The sequence below is a fragment of the Delphinapterus leucas genome, chromosome 6 (assembly GCF_059928025.1).
Source record: "Delphinapterus leucas isolate spDelLeu-1000000601 "Yukka" chromosome 6, BTC_Dleu_Yukka2, whole genome shotgun sequence".
NCBI classification, from domain to species: Eukaryota; Metazoa; Chordata; class Mammalia; order Artiodactyla; family Monodontidae; genus Delphinapterus; species Delphinapterus leucas.
This window is the reverse complement of record NC_143134.1, coordinates 102,249,704-102,266,905: the sequence shown is the minus strand read 5'-3', so window position 1 is coordinate 102,266,905 and position 17,202 is coordinate 102,249,704. Positions and strand designations below refer to the sequence as shown.

Genomic DNA, 17,202 nt, shown 5'->3' with positions numbered 1-17,202 from the left:
TATATGTAATCGCTGTTGCGCTCTATTTTGTGAAAGAAAATAGTCCATGAGCAGTAGGTGTTTAAAGTTAGAATACTGACAGGTTTTACTGAAATTTCTGACTATTATTCCTTCACTTCATGGTAAATAGAAATATTTTCTTCTGGGGTAGTCTTTAATTAACGACTTATTAACATTTTCTCCAAAGTTGTAAAGTATTGTTGTCATGATCCTATTTTGAATGCTTGAGGAGACAGATTCAGAAAATGTTATTTCCTATGTAATGTTACCTGGTTTTCATTTTTCTTAAAGGAATGCCAAAAATAACTCGCAAATCAGAAGTACTTTATCTTTTCATAAAATATGCACAGTTACACAGAGGTAATTAATTACCCATAATTACACATAGGTACAGTTTTTTAACTGTACCCACCTAGGAATCAAAAAGCAGACTTTGCAACAATCCCACACTAAGGATGTACTGTGAGAGTTTTTCTAGGAGTAGTGGTGGACGGGAGGAATCCTTTTCAAAATTCAGCTTAGACTCCTGGATTTTAATTTGTATTTCTTATACCACTGTATATGAGTAATACAATTTCTTTTACGCAGGTTCCCCCTGTGAAGTTCCGTTTACACCTGTAAATGGGGATTTTCTATGTAGTCAAGATAGTGCTGGAGTTAACTGCACATTAAGTTGCCTAGAGGGCTATGATTTCACAGAAGGCTCTACTGACAAGTACTATTGTGCTTATGAAGATGGTATCTGGAAGCCACCGTATTCCACTGAATGGCCAGACTGCGCTAGTAAGTTCTAATTATTTTCTGGACTCCTTTCGTATGTGTGAATATGTATTTGTCTGCCTATGTGTATAAATTTCTAAACATTGAAGGGAAAAATTGCTTTAATATAGGGATTCGGTTTGGTGAGTGGAAAACGGTGCCGTGAATTTGAAGTGTTTGCAGAGAAGAGAAATGCTTGTCCCTTGACTTAAGATATTAGCCCCCCAGAGTCTTGCTATGTATCGGATTGCTATAGGATAAGATTCAGTTTATGGCAAAACCATCTTGGCGCTCTCATTTTCATTTACCAGAATTATCCGAAGAGACTTGTCAGCATGTCATTCTTGACTTGTAAACTTCAACTTATAAAGTATAGTCTTACAGTCTTTAGAAGAGCTTATGTTTAAAGTAAGAGCCAATATACGTGATGCAGTGAGAGATCAGTCACGTTCTCTTTAGAAGTGATTTAGATTTAGAGCTATTCTGTAATCTTATATATTATTATAAAAATAACCCAATATCTTTGTCTAGTGTAAATAATATTTTCTGGAGTGAATCTTTGATCTAGTACTGTAGGTGAAGTTTAAATGCCAGTGTCTTAGAAAAACAGTAAAGCCCACTTACTTGAGCTATTTTTTTCCCCAAATTTGGGAAGCAAATAAAAGTGATATCACTCACCTCTATCAAAGATTTAGACAGTAGGATTTTTTTTTTTTTTTTTTTTTTTTTGCGGTATGCAGGCCTCTCACTGTTGTGGCCTCTCCCGTTGCGGAGCACAGGCTCCGGACACCCAGGCTCAGAGGCCATGGCTCACGGGCCCAGCCGCTCCGCGGCAGGTGGGATCTTCCCGGACCGGGGCACGAACCCGCGTCCCCTACATCGGCAGGCGGACTCTCAACCACTGCGCCACCAGGGAAACCCTAGGCAATAGGATTTTAATGCTGATGCTATTAGGAGACATCGTCTCTGAATATTCCGAGACATCTTGCTGAGTCTAAATTCTAAGCTTCTGATCCAAGGAAAAATTTATCTTTGTGAAATTACACTTTCAAGAAATAGAATTTCACATAATATTCAGAAATTTTTCAATGTCTATTGGTTGCAAATATAATATAAACATATAAGTTATAAGTTTACATAAATATAAATTATAATATCTTTGATCCAGCTAGGATTTTTCAAAGATTCCCAGGAATATAATGAGGAGAATTTTTATATCTCTTTTTCTCTTAAATATTCATTTTTTAATATGATTGGAAGGCAAAGAATAATATATCAAAGCAAACTTATCACCAGGTAACTGGGTACAGAGCTGCTTGGCTCATGGTTTATTATGATCAATTAATGCCTGGAAACGTTCCTTAACTGTCATCTTTTGTTTTTATAACAATCCCAAAAATCATGTCAGGATTAAAATACCAAGTTACAGTTATTCCACAGAAAATTAAATCGTTGTTTTGAAAACACTAACCAACTGGAGCTGTTTTTTCCAACATTTTCCAGTAAAACGTTTTGCAAATCATGGGTTCAAGTCCTTTGAGATGCTGTACAAAGCAACTCGTTGTGATGACACGGATCTGTTGAAGAAGTTTTCTGAAGCATTTGAGACCACCTTGGGGAAAATGGTATGTCAGTAGCATTCCTGTGTTGTTTGCCGTATTTGAAAGGACGCTCGCTGTTGAGTTTTTTGTAACCTCTCTGGGTCACCTGCAACAAAAATTCTTTGTCCCGATGATTCCCTTCTTCTTTGTGACCCAAACTTGCTCCTCATATTTAGAATTATTCATAGGATTTTGGACTTCTGGAGTGAATTATATGTAAATCTGTGTTAAAGCACTTTGAATTTTTTAAAACACTCCAAGTCAGAAAGGGAAGCTTAGGGTCCATGTGGTTTGAGAATGTCTGCTTTGTTATTTAAAGTATGACAAAAATGCCATTGTAGACTGTATTTCTTTTATGATGAGGAGATCATTGAACATTTAAAGGATTTTCTTTTTCATGTGTTTTCGTTTAGGACTCTTTCAGTGATTCCAAGAAAGCAAAACGATGCATTTAACTGTATTGAATGTCTTGAAGGCAGGAAATGATGACATATATATATATATATATATATATATATATATATATATTTGTATCTGTAACAGAGTTGAGTGGCTTAGATTTTGGATACATTCTGAAAGTAGATGTAGTAGTAGTAGTAGATTTGATACAGAGTGTGAGAGAAAGCGAGGCATCAAGGAGGCAGAGTGTACAGGAGCATAGATACAGGAGTGAGTCCACATGGTGATGTAAGTGTGTGAAGGAAGGATCTTTTGTGACTATTTGATCTGTGAAAAAAGATGCAGAATGATCAGCCTGGAGTGTGGATGGGGAGGAGTTGCTGGAGCTTTGAGAAAACAGAACATGGTATAAAATAATTTTCTAGGAGAGCATAAATGAATATTCTAGGGAAATGTAGTAGGCTTGGCAGTAAGCAGCATTGTGTTTTCTCCTGAGCTATAGTTGAGCATGTGGGTGCAAATGTGGAGAAAGCAGAGCAATGAATTTAACCAGGGTTAAAGGTCCTCCAGGTAAACATATTGAGGAGGGTGCATGCACGGGAGTAATTCATGGTGGTAGACCATGGGATCCAAGATGGGCAAATAAGGAAGTGAAGACATCAGGAGCTGAGAGACAGTGAGAAGGTGGGTAGCATCCGTGGATTATAGATTCTGATGAAGTCAAAGAATTGTTGGATTCTTGGGAGTAGGAGAAGGTGCAGTTACTGGTAACAACGAGGTCTGAGGGTATGATCATGAGACATACCCTCAAGTGTATGTCTCATGTATGTCAAGTGACAAAGTAGAGCTGGGGGCTTCCCTGGTGGTGCAGTGGTTGAGAATCTGCCTGCTAATGCAGGGGACACAGGTTCGAGCCCTGGTCTGGGAGGATCCCACATGCCGTGGAGCAGCTAGGCCCATGAGCCACAACTACTGAGCCTGCGCTCCGCAACAAGAGAGGCCGCAATAGTGAGAGGCCCGCGCACCGCGATGAAGAGTGGCCCCCGCTTGCCACAACTAGAGATAGCCCTCGCAGAGAAACGAAGACCCAACACAGCAAAAATAAATAAATTAATTAATAAACTCCTACCCCCAACATCTTCTTTAAAAAAAAAAAAAAATAGAGCTGGAAGACAGAAGAGGAAGAGGAAGTGAGACTCCAAGGTGATAGAAGGATCAGCTGGGTGGCTGCAGAAATCACCGAGGGCTGTAACAAGGACGGTTACCAAGCGCTCTCGGAATGAGAGGGTGACTCACAGTGGGGGAGGGCTGCAGGTGATGGCCACAAGGAGGGTCAGTGTGTGGTATAGTTGATTGCAGGAGCTTCAAAACTGTGAGGCTTCAAGGAGGTTCATGGGAGCATGATCTGGAAACAGCAATAAAGAGTGAGGAGGACACTTCCTCCATGCCCACCACCTAAGAAAACTAGGAAGTCAGGTTTCATTGAGAGCAAAAATGAAGAGAACATAAAGAGAGGAGGTTAAAAATAATAATAATAATAATAGGAGATTGGCTGATTACTGACTGTGTTTCAGAGGGCATCGAGGAAGATTTTGAGGACTTGGAGAAGGGTGGGAGATAGGGTCAGAGAAAAGGATCTAAAGAGCCATTAATAAAATGTTGTAAATCAACTGCACTTCAATTTTAAAAAAGCCAAATGGGGTGAAAGTTAAGAGACAAGAGATATCCCAAGAGTCCTGGTTTTCTTGTGGTAAGTGATATAAACCGAAAGAAAAGGCATGAGGCTAATCCTGGTGGTCCACAGGCACTTAGAGGAAGTAGGGGAGGGCATGGAGGAGGGTCAGGAGCCTTTTTAAGGGCAGACAGAGCTCTAGGGCCCTCCCTTCCCTCCTGCTGATGGAGAGGTGAAGGCCAGAGGAGCAAAGGGCTTATCCAAGGCGCACCCAGATGTGAAGTACATTTTGTCCTCTTCATTTTTTATTTGCAGGTCCCATCATTTTGTAGTGACGCTGATGACATTGACTGCAGACTGGAGGACCTGACCAAAAAATACTGCCTCGAATATAATTATGAGTATGAAAATGGCTTTGCAATTGGTAATGAAATTATTTAGTGTGGGTAGTTGGCAAAACTGATCTGCAGACTAAGAAAATCATTCCAGAAGAGTGGGGCAAACTGGAAAAATGATCTTTCATTCATTTATTCATCAAGTATTTTAGGATGACTGGATAACTTGATACTGTGCTTAATGATCTTTATAAATATATTACATTTGGGGTATCAAATAAATTCTTTCAAAAGAAAGAATTTTCTTACCATCTCACGACGATAAAAACTAAGAAAACTAAGTCACATTATGATTGTAAAATTCAAATATTCATATGAGATCTTAGAAGAGAATAGTAATAACTATAAAGTACTAACAACAATTTTTATATGGCATTTAACTTAAATTGCAAGTAAGCCATTTATTCAAGTCTAATATACCTTCAAGTGGAATTCTGATGTTTTCTTTATGTAGAGTCTGAACACTTTTCTTGTTTTTTTTTTTTTTTGAAATATAATTGACATATAACTTTTATTAAAGTTACTCCAAAGTGTGCTATGTGATTTTTTTTGGCTGGTCCAACTGACCATTTAGCTTACTGTCTTCAGATTTCTAGATTTCAATTGTGTCTCTCAATTAGCAAAATTGTCCTTTCCAGTAATTATTTTTATTTCATTCTTATAAAACTGTCCAGAACTTGCAGAGTAATGTTTTAAGATATAATAGTGATAACAAAATAGTGTTGTGTTTAAAGCACATGAACTCTACAAGCAACTAGTAAGGTCTGAATCCTGGCTTCCCCACCAACTAGGTGTGTGGTCTTGAGCCCAAGTTCTCAAACCACTCTGTGCCTCCATTTTCTCACCTGTAAATTGGGTATATAAGAGTACTGAACTCATAGAGCCATTGTAAGGATTAAATGAGGAAGTACAAGTGTAAATAAAGTGCTTAGAAGGTTATCTGAGACAGTATTAATTCACATGACAGCAGACATCCTTTTTGTTTCTGACACTAGTCGTGTTTTTAGTGATTCAGCACTGAGTGATGTTGAATGTCGCTTTAGATTTTTAAATTTAAAAATGTTATTTGTGCATATATGTTTACTGCAAAAATTTGAAAAATGCTAAAGAACGATATTGAGATAACCTGCAATCCCAGAAATAATTCTGTTAATATATTAATGAACATGTAACTGTACATGCATATGTATGCTGACCCATACTATTTTGTAAACGTGAAGTTTTAGGTAAGATTTTATTCAGGACATTTTTATGTCATAAATATTATACTTCAATACAATTTTAATATCTACATATTATTTTATGAGTCAGTTTGCCATAATTTATATAAACAATTTCCTATTGGTAGGCTTAAGTTGTTTTCCAATTTTAACTATTATGTACAACTTCTCAGTGAACATATTTGACATTAAAGTTTTAGATAGAAAAACACAAGGTGGCATTGGCAGGGGAGCTGGCAGTGGCACATCTAGAATAACAATGCCTCTTCTGTCACACATGACCCAGGTTTCCCTCAACCCCCAGATTGTTGAGGTAGGTTGCAGGGGTGCAGGGATACACACAGAGGGAGTCAGTTGTCATCATGAGGCTTTGAGATGGGTGATGTTTGTCATTCTAGAAGGATCCAGATGGCATGTGGTACAAGTGATCCTAAGAGACAACCCTTCCTCCTTGAGTGTCCTCACAACAGAGTCACAAGATCAGTGTAATGGTTATAACACCTTGGCAAGTCATAATGTATGGAAAATAAAGGGCCAATAAATATATTAAAATTGTTTGATCTTATAATAATCATGTAATTCAAATGAAAACTAAAATGAGATGCCATTTTTGACCTGTCAGATTAACAAATTTGAATAAGAATCATAACACCCAGAGTTGGCAAGGGTGTCAGGGGAAAAAGATCATATTCATATATTGTGTGTAGAGGAGACATTGAAGGGCATTTGACGATATGTATCTAAAGGATTAAAAATGCTCAGACCCAGAAATTCCACTTCTAAGGATATTTCTCAAGATAAAAGTCATGCTAATGTACAAACATGTACCACATTTTATAAATTCTAAGATGTACACTTTTCATTTGGGCATCTCTGAAATTGGGATGTGTCTTCTCATTGATGGTGTCTTATACTTTATGAAATAGTGTATGTACAAGGATGTTCTAAAATTTTGAAATAACCTAAAAGTCTGAAGATAGAAACCTGCTTAGTTTGTAGTATAGCTATAGAAGAGAATATTGTGAAACCATTTGACACAGAAATACTATAATATATTTTTGAAAAAATTTGAAAAACGATTACCAGATAATATACATATAGTATGATCTCATTTTATTAAAACTGCAGTGTGTTTATTTTTATTCTAGCTATATATATATATATCTATGCATAAATGTGTATGTGTGTGTTTATATATTCATAGAAAAAATTCTTGCCTAAAATGTTACAGTCGTTATTTCCATGTGATGGAATTATAAGTAATCTTTTATATTTTTCTCTTTGCTAATCTGTTTTTTTTTTTCTATCAACATAATGGCTACATGACACTTGTGGGACAAATGTTTAAGTGAAAAACAAAAATATTGATCCCAGTTCTTTTTAATGGCCCAAAACATGAATTAAGCTAAAAAAAAAAAAAAAACCCTCAAAAACCAACTTACTCAAGTGGACAAGTCTGTATAAATAGAATTTGATGTTTAACACACCTAACTAAGCAACAACAACAGTATGGCTAGACCAATATTAATATCATTTACTATCACTGAGGTTTTAGAATGAGTCAAATATGAGCCAGTTTGCATAAATCAGCTCAGTTATTCCACAGACAAACCTATGAGGTAAGCACAGTTATCTCAGTTTAGACACAAAGAAACTGAGATTCAGAGAGATGGAAGGAGCTTGACTAAGATTGTACAACGTATATGAGAAGCCACAGTCTGAATCCTTGTGGTTGATCACAGTGATATGGAGGGCATCTAAAGAATCACGTGCAGCCGTGCTGCCTCCAGCATAGTTTCCTAACTACGCAATCATTTAACTTACATGCTGCCCTCAGAAACTACCCCCACCTTTGAAATATAATGCAGATATGCAGATACTTGAACAATCTTCACAAAAGGAAATCTGTTTACATGCATTAAGTTTATAACACTGATATAAAAAAGCAAGAATGGAGCAAACCCTGAAGGGAAATAGGAATTGATTAAAATCTGTACCTCCTCCCATTTCCTCTAAAGTTAAGGTAATTTATTATCAGGTCAAGGATAGAATGTTTTAAATGCCTGTATAGCTCTACAGAGACTTTGCTTTATACTTTTAATAGAATTCATTGGTAATCTAAACTTAATATAAAGCGCCTAAAGCTACAATATGATATTACAGACGAAACCTTGTATATGGTATATTATGGGCAATTTAAGCAATGATCAAGGACAGTTTGATTTGTGGACTAACATTAGAACCTAAACGCTGATAAAGGTGCAACTGTAACATCTTTTGTCTCTCTGCCCCAACTGTCCAGGACCTGTCGGCTGGGGTGCAGCTAACAGGCTGGATTACTCTTATGATGACTTCCTGGACACTGTGCGAGAAACACCCACGGGCGCTGGCAAAGCCGGATCTTCACGGATTAAAAGAAGTGCCCCATTATCTGACCACAAAATTAAGTTAATTTTTAACATCACAGGTAAGGATAGACTCTCTATTTGAAAAGGTTAATATAGTGAGAAATTCTTGGTTGGAGACCTGTTTTTCAAATTTTCTATTTGTTATCATTATTAGGAAATGACCCTGGAACTGAAAATCAGGGCAAGCACAATCAACCAAGTTTTGTCATTTTTTTCTTAATATCACAGATGTATTTTATAGTTCCCATAGCAACAAGCCCCCTGCTTTGTACTCATCTTGGCATGATGAACTACGGTGTGTTTTTAAAAAGAGAGAGTTTGCAGGAATTTAATATGTGATCATGAAGAACTCCAGAAAAGGGTGATGTAGATCCATCATAGGAGAGAAAGATTAAAACAAATCGTGTTGTTCTTAATATTCTCCAGGTACTAGTTGCTCAGTAAGTGGTGTTTAAGTTTCAGTTTATTTTTCCTGGAAGATTTTTAATATGCTTTTTCTCTTTGGTAAAAGCTCAGTACAAATGGCTTCCTGCAACACCATGTGTGTGTGTTATGTTTTCTCTTGTTTCGTTTTTATCTCAGCTAGTGTGCCCTTACCCGATGAAAGAAATGATACCCTTGAATTGGAAAATCAGAAACGACTCATTAAGACATTGGAAACTATCACAAATCGACTGAAAAGGACCCTTACTAAGGAGCCCATGTATTCCTTTCATCTTGCATCTGAAATGCTTGTAGCTGACAGCAATTCCTTAGAAACCGAAAAGGCTTTCCTCTTCTGCAGACCAGGCTCCATGCTGAGAGGGCGTATGTGTGGTAAGACTTCTCCCTGTAATCAAAAATATTTGGTGCCTATTGGGTCAAATGACATGGATAGAGTCATTTTACAACTGTAAAGGGATATTGTGATGAAAGCTACATTTTCTTATTGTTACATGCTTAGTGTCTCAGAAGTCTAGATAACCACTATTGGTCACGACAAGAAAATTATTTTAGGTGAGCGACTCAAATCTTAGTTTTATTTATAGATCTTTAGACCTCACAGCTTTCAGCAGCAACTCCAATAACAGAAACTCATACTTTCTGACCACTCAGGTGTGCTGGCTGAGCCCGTCTCATGTGTTTAATCCTGTTTAGCTACTGTATGAGGTACCATTCTTATTAAGTACATTTTATACATGAGAAAACTGAAGCCAGGGAGGCTAAGAACTTACCCAGTAAGTCTTACCATTTAAGACAGTAAGTGGTGTAGCCGAGATTCCCACCCAGGCAGCCAACATGAAATTCACATAGCATAAAGTGAACCATTTTAAAGTGTACAATTCAGGGACTTCCCTGGTGGCGCAATGGTTAAGAATCCGCCTGCCAATGCAGGAGACACGGGTTCGATCCCTGGTCTGGGAAGATCCCACATGCCACAGATCAACTAAGCCCATGCGCCACAACTACTGAGCCTGTGCTCTAGAGCCCGCAAGCCACCACTACTGAACCCACGTGCCACAACTACTGAAGCCTGCGCGCCTAGAGCCTGTGCTCCGCAACAAGAGAAGCCACCGCATTGAGAAAACCGCGCACCGCAAAGAAGAGTAGCCCCCACTCGCCGCAACTAGAGGAAGCCCGTGCACAGAACAAAGACCCAACACAGCCAAAAATAAATAAATAAATTTATTTTAAAAAGTATACAATTCAGTGGTATTTAGTACAATTGCAATGTCGTTCAACCGTCACCTCTATCACAATTCCAGAACATTTTCATCACTCCCAAAGGAGACCCCAGACCCATTAAACTTCCCTTCCCCATTCTCCCTCCCCCGAGTCCCTTAGCTTTTACCCCTAATTTAGACTGTCACAATCTGGATCAGTTCCAGTCTCTTTCCCTAATAAGTCATCATTTATAGATGGCGGGATCTCCTCTGACCAAACTCTGTACACTCAGTGGAACCAACTGACGCGAGTCTTCTGTTAACCCCTCTGTAGGTTGGGGCTCTTGTGTCCTGGTCGGAAACTCAACAGTTCTTATTGCTATTCCCAGAGCTCAGTTGAGTTTTTCACAGTGTGATAAACGCAGTCCATCAAAAGAACATTAACGTTGTCTTTCCGAGCCTCCTCTTGTTTCTTTCTCAACCTGTGAGTGAAAATCAGGAATTGCCTTGGCCAGCATTTTGCATTTCTCCATGTGGTCTTCAGACTACCTGTGTCAGCATACCCCGAAGTGCTTTCAAAATGCAGCTTGATTAAGGCCCCATCCCAAAACGGATGCATCTGACCCCTTGGGGTTAGGGCATTGGAATCTGAAATGTAATAAGTTGCCAGGTAATTCTTACATACCTTAACACCTCAGAATCACCCAAGTGATTCTTTCAAGTGTCCTCTCTATAAAAATACTAACTTTGATAGCAGCCTTTCAGTGAATTTAACATCCCACTTTGGTCTCAGAAATTCTGCACTCCAGGCGTCCAAATAGTAGACCAAATCTTCAAGGAAGGAAGGTTCTAAAATTGGCCTGTTTCCTCGGAGCCTTTGGGTCTGAGGATGCCTCAGACTTGCCTTCAGTGGGCAGTAATTCCTGCAATCAGAGACAAGGGTCGACTTAACTCACTTTTTTTAGGCTCACCACCTTTGCCTGTTTTTATTTCTAGAAATAATGCTATAATGGACACTCAATTTCATAAGGGAAACCATTCAGAAGAACAGCTATGAAATCATTTTTCATATCTCGAAGCCCTAAATTAACCTAAACATTCATTGTTTTATCCTCTTCTTCCATGAACTGTGTGTTTCCAGAATAATCTTGTTTATTAGAACTTTAACCCACACTTCAAAGCCACCATCATATAACAGTAAGCTTGGTCAACAAGAATTTGCATTTTCTCAAAAAAAAAAAAAGAATCTACTGTTGGTTTAGAGGAATACATTTCTGGAAGGTTTATCAGGTGAGTAAGCCTCTGGCAGTAAAATTTAACCCATAAACAATAGTATCTGGAAGCAGGCTTTATTACTCTCATGCCTTAGGGAAAAAGCACATTCCATGCTCTATTCAGTGTTTCCTGCTTGTTTTCTCTTCAGTCAGTTGCCCTTTGGGAACCTACTATTCTCTGGAGAATTCTGTCTGTGAAAGCTGCTTGATGGGCTCCTATCAAGATGAAGAAGGGCAGCTTGAGTGCAAACCCTGTCCAACTGGAACTTACACTGAATATCTCCATTCAAGAAGTAGCTCGGAATGTAAAGGTAGGGGCTTAGAGCTCATTTTGACCAGAAGCCTAAATTTTGTTTCCAGTTATAAAATCTCAATGGCAAATAGGATGAAATATGAGCATTACCAAAAGCAATTTCATTAATTGATTTTTTTCTTTCTTTTAATTGCAAACTGTTACCTGAATTGTTTCCCTCACTTTAGAGAAGTCCATTTATCTTTCCTTTTGCAACAGTCCATTCATTGCTCTAAGTCAAACTCCACTGTCAAGAACTCGAATCCACATTCATCAATGAACCTGGGTGTTTTAGTGAATCTCACTTTAATTGGTGGAAAGGACTTTCATGGCTCTTAGCAAGCAGTAGGCTGCTTTTTGTTAGAATAATATTTGATATGATGAGATTCACTCTACTTGGAAATGAATAACTACAGACCCATATGCACCTATTCTTGCTACTAAAATATCCAGTCCTTTCAAAATATTGTTACTGTTATTCTCAATGAACATTCCTGATGGAAACATTTTCTTTCACATTTAAAGTTACAGTAAGACACACCTAAAAGAAGGAATTGCAGAATTGTTCCTCCTTGCCTATTGCTGCCAATGCAGGTGTGGGTACTTCATGACACGTAAACTTGAGAGCAGTGCTAGGTGATTGCAAATGCACTAAAAATGTTAGCAGCGCTGAAAATGAGAGTCATCCGGAGGAGAAGGGCAGGAGGAAAGGACAGTGCACCGGGAATTGGGGAATCTGGTCCTAAGCCCGCTCTACTACAAAACCATTGCTATGAGTTTGGGAAAGTTGCTTAATTAACCTCTCTGGGCCTGATGCTAAGACTACTTTTACTTCCTCTCTGCCAACCCTCAAATGAAATGGTGTCTGCAGGCAGGAGGAGGTAAGAGGGCCAGTTCTTATTTAGAGGGAAAAAAGGTGCCAGCATAGTCATGAGACTCTAGCTCATTCGGGGGTTTTCAGTCACTCAAGGGAACAGTGTACAAGCTGAGAACTTGTACAAAAACAAGCTTCCCCGTAACAGCTTGATCTTATGAGTGTGCCTTTCTGAGGTGCAGATTTCTAACTTCACCCAAAAACTCTTTGTCGACATTTTCTATGTGTCAGACACCGTGCTAGGTCATAATACAAGTAACTGGAAATGAGCCTAAGACTTAGTATACGGAAGTACGGCGAGTCTAAAATATGACATGTATGCTTGGAGTTCTTCGTGACCCTCATTCTATCCTAAGTAAATTAAAATGTGGAAAATCCTATTGTACACAGTGCTAATTTTGTATAGCTGATGTCATCGTTATTAACCATGTTACATTTTTCGTTTTAGCTCAGTGTAAACAAGGCACCTACTCATCAAATGGGCTTGAGACCTGCGAATCTTGTCCACTGGGCAGCTATCAGCCAGCGTTTGGTTCCCGGGGATGCCTCGTATGTCCAGAAAATACTTCAACAGTGAAGAGAGGAGCCGTGGACATTTCTGCTTGTGGAGGTTAAGTCTTAGACATCACTTTCTTTTCAAGCCTCCTAGGTTCTACGCATGGAGGAGTGGAATCTTTTTAGCAAAACCATATGTCTACTGCATGCAAAGAATGTAAATAACTGTCTCTTCATAGAGAGTTTCCTTCTATTCGGCCAGTCAATACTTAAGTGTAAACACCCATAATATAAACACCGTGCTGGTACCGTTAGGAACACACAAGAAGCACAAGACTTGGTCCCAGCCCTCAGCATTTGTAACCATGTGGCCACATGATATGATAGAAATACATCTCAACTAGGAACTTAGATTCCTTGGGTATAAAATGAGGTCTTAGCTAACATTCCTTGAAACTCTAAAAATACAACCTCTGAATTGTAACGTTCATTCCCTACAGTTTGAAGATCTTCATGAGTGATTATCCACTCTGGCTGCATACTAGAATCATTGCACATTTACATCAGTATTTTTAAAATACTGAAACCCAGTCTCTGCCCCCCCAGATATTCTGATTTAAGTTTTCTGGTTTTCTTCTGAAGTTCCCCCAGGTGATTCTAAAGTATGACTAATTTTGGTTCTCAAATGTCACCATGGAGGGTTTGTTAAAACATAGATTGCTGGGCCCCAGCCCCAGAGTTTTTAATTCAGCAGGTCAGGTGTGGGGCCTGAGAATTTGCATTTCTAACTAGTTCTCAAGTGATGCTGATTCTGCTTGGTCCAGGGACCACACATTGAGAACAACTGGTTTAACTAGAAATATAAAGATTAGAGTTCTATTTTTCAAATAGTTCTAACATCCCTACCAAGCACAGTTTTCCAGCAGTGAAAAAACTGGAAGCCATAAACAAAAGCAAAAGATGAAAACTTAGAATGACAGTGAAACTAGGTCTGACGGTCAAGGTCAGCCTATTGCCAGAAACTCCCATAAACTGCAATGACTTTGCAATTTCAGTGGAACTTTGCAAAAAATAAAAATTTGTTGGCCTCCCTCTGCTACATCACTGGGAACAGAACAAGCATGCCTGGCTAAAAGATGACTTTTTAAAAAATTGTGAGTCCTCCCCATTCTTTATACCCTTACTGAAAAACCTAAGGTCTATGGCAATCTGAAAGTTTAAACTCTTCCCTTACTGAGTGATGTTTTTAAGAAGCCAGTCTGCTGGTTCCCCATTCCCTCAAGCTACACACACACACATCCCATCCTCATTGCACCCCAATTGTACATACATCTGCATCCACTTAGAGGCTGAGAGTCCTAGAAAACAGATGCTTTGAGTGTGGTGGTAGGGAGGGGATGGGGCGTGTCCAGCATTGCATCCTGGGATTCGTAGTCCTCATAACTTAAGTGCTACAGGAAATACACTGTGAGTTATAGGTTTTATATGCTCCATCGGGTTGACTCTCAGAATTTCACAGTAGATGAAAGCCTCTTAGACCAGAGGAATTGGGAGAGCAGTGTTCATCAACCTAATGTTTCACTGATGAGAAGAGAATTTGACTAGGACCTATTTGAAACTCAGAAACCATGTGTGTTGTGTAATACCAGCTGTAGATTTTTTTTTTTTTAATTAAAAGTCAAAGAAAACCTCACATTATGGTTGAAAGAGATCTGCCAAAGACTCTATTATTTTGTCAGTATACAAGCTAACTATGGAAGAAAGTCTGCAGGAAAAAATCCTCTCTCTCTCTGTCTGTCTCCCTCTCTCCCTCCCTCCCTCTCTCCTTCCTTCCTTCCTTCCTTCCAACCACAAAAGCAACTAGGATTTTTACAATGAAACAAGTTCATAGTTGACAAATTTTTATCCTTTAACTTTCCAAGTAAGCCTTGAGGTTTTCTAATAGCAAATTACTGCAATTAAGTAATTATAATTCCCAGGAAATCTCTAAACTTCTGGTAACTGTTCCATTTCTCCTAATATTTCTAGCATATGTTTAACCACAGTCTACTTGTCCTGAGTAGGAACTGGTAATATTTGGTAATGACACTTTCCCCTGCGGTGCTGGATAAACACCATTTTACTTTTACTTTAAATTTAAATGTGTGTGAGTTCTAAAACTGTCCCTTATATATTTTCCTTAGTTTTCAGCCAACCCCTTTTCTGTCCCTCTCTCCCCCTCCCCTTCTTTCTTTCTCTCCTTCTCCTCTTTTCTCTTTTTGTACTGATTTATGTTTTATGGGCATGTTGTACAGTTTATCTTATTTTTTGCTGACATATCACTTTTTGCCTCCTTTGGCCTGTTGAACTGAAAATATCATTAATAAATACAGCAGTTATCTTTAAGTATATTACTATGTTAGCATAATGTAACATTCTTTATACATTTCACCGATTGTCACTTATTAGGATACTAAATAGTCTTGGTTACAAAAGAGCCTGAAATTTTCCATTTTTTAAAAATGATTTTTATCAAAATAATTAATCCCACAAATGAGTTTTTGGTGACGGTGTTGTTTACATATGGTCCCAATAGAAGGAAAGATTATTTGTGGTACAGGATGATAACACTTCTTAGCCCAACCCTGTAGGATGAAGTTAAAAGGAGGCTCAGAATAAGAGGCTTTGACTTTTGGCTTTGTCATAGGAAACCAATGGCTCCAAGGCTGTATTTATTCCTTTACACTATCAGGGGACAGACATGTGAGGTTACATTTTTCCCTGGTCATTTCAGTGCTTTATTTTTAATTCTATTTTGATATCACTTTTGGCATATTTGAATACTTTTTTCCTCTTTCTCTACAGTAGAAGAGGTGAGAAGAGTTTTGTTCCATTTGTCTTGATTTAGAAACCACAGTTTCTCTGGCCAAGGTTCAAAATGAAACTTTCTCACATCTTTTCTTATGACATTAGTCCATTAGGAACTGTGTCATGTGTGTATGCATGTGTATTTAATACTGTACTGTGTACTAGATAGTGCTATTATTATGTATATACATTCATATATTATATGTGTGTGTATGTATATGTGTGTGTGTGTATATATTTTTATATATATGTACTGCATATATAAATTATATATTAAATGCTGATTATTCACTCTTGGAAAGTATATTTGTGATGACAACTGTCTGCCCTTGGAATGTAATTTAAACTAATTTCCACATGAAAGTTTATTTTACACTTTCTAGGTCAAAAAGCAAAGTACAGACATCACAACACCATGTTTGCTGTTTTGAGATGCTAATTGGCTTATTTTTAATCTTAAGATTTTATTATTATTATATCTTAGTATAATTTTTGACAATTATAGTATAATTATGTGCTACAACTGACAGTATAATTCTGTCAGTTTTTAGGGGCACAGTCTTTTTTTCTTTTTAAGATTTCTTTTTCTTCTTTTTAAGATTGTACTGAAAAAAGTTATATGGAAAAAAACAGTTTAATTCGTTATAGCATCTTGGGTTTAAGTGGCAGCATTTATATTTCTAGCATATCATGCACACTCATAGATATCCTCTCAAACAGAAAATTTATACTTTTATCAGTGGAAGATTTATGCTTCCAATTAACTAATTAGCTATTTGGAAGGTACCTTTTCCAAATAGACAATCATTTTTGGAAACTTGGGAATCAGAAAACCCATTTTAAACTCCTATAGGTTTATAATATGTTTGTGCAAAGCCCTGTCTACATCTAGTAACAGAGTAGATTATTTTATTCTTGGTGAAACAAAGATACTTGTAGTTTAAAGCTCTTCTTGAATATAGCAAACGTAGCCGCCAGAAATTTTTTTTTTCTAAATATGCATTAATATCTATGTTATCTTCTGCCATCTCTTGATTCAACTCCCTACGTTTTGTCAGTTGGGTACGTAAAAGAGCTCTTTTACAAGAGATTTGCCTGGCTCTTTTTGCTTAAGAAATTTGATCAAAGCATCTTGACATTATGACAGATGTGTTGTCATTTACTTAATGTTTATTGTCATACCAATAAAAAAGAGATGCCATCACTTGGAGTATCATGCTCCCTTGAGCCTCAAGTGTATCTCTAAATTTTTCGGCCATATTGGTAATTATTTCTGCTATACTAACTTTTATTATCAAGAATCCAAAACCTAAATGATAAGTA

General features: G+C 37.8%; 1 protein-coding gene across 1 annotated transcript in view; it reads left to right on the top strand.

Moving 5' to 3' along the window:
- Positions 1–17,202, top strand: part of SVEP1 (sushi, von Willebrand factor type A, EGF and pentraxin domain containing 1) — a 200,268-nt gene that overhangs the window by 92,443 nt on the left and 90,623 nt on the right. The window contains exons 12-18 of the mRNA XM_022579081.3: positions 589–783; positions 2,263–2,384; positions 4,747–4,855; positions 8,349–8,513; positions 9,037–9,270; positions 11,521–11,682; positions 12,986–13,147. Coding sequence (XP_022434789.2) covers positions 589–783; positions 2,263–2,384; positions 4,747–4,855; positions 8,349–8,513; positions 9,037–9,270; positions 11,521–11,682; positions 12,986–13,147 — 1,149 coding nt within the window. The remainder of the gene's footprint in view (positions 1–588; positions 784–2,262; positions 2,385–4,746; positions 4,856–8,348; positions 8,514–9,036; positions 9,271–11,520; positions 11,683–12,985; positions 13,148–17,202) is intronic.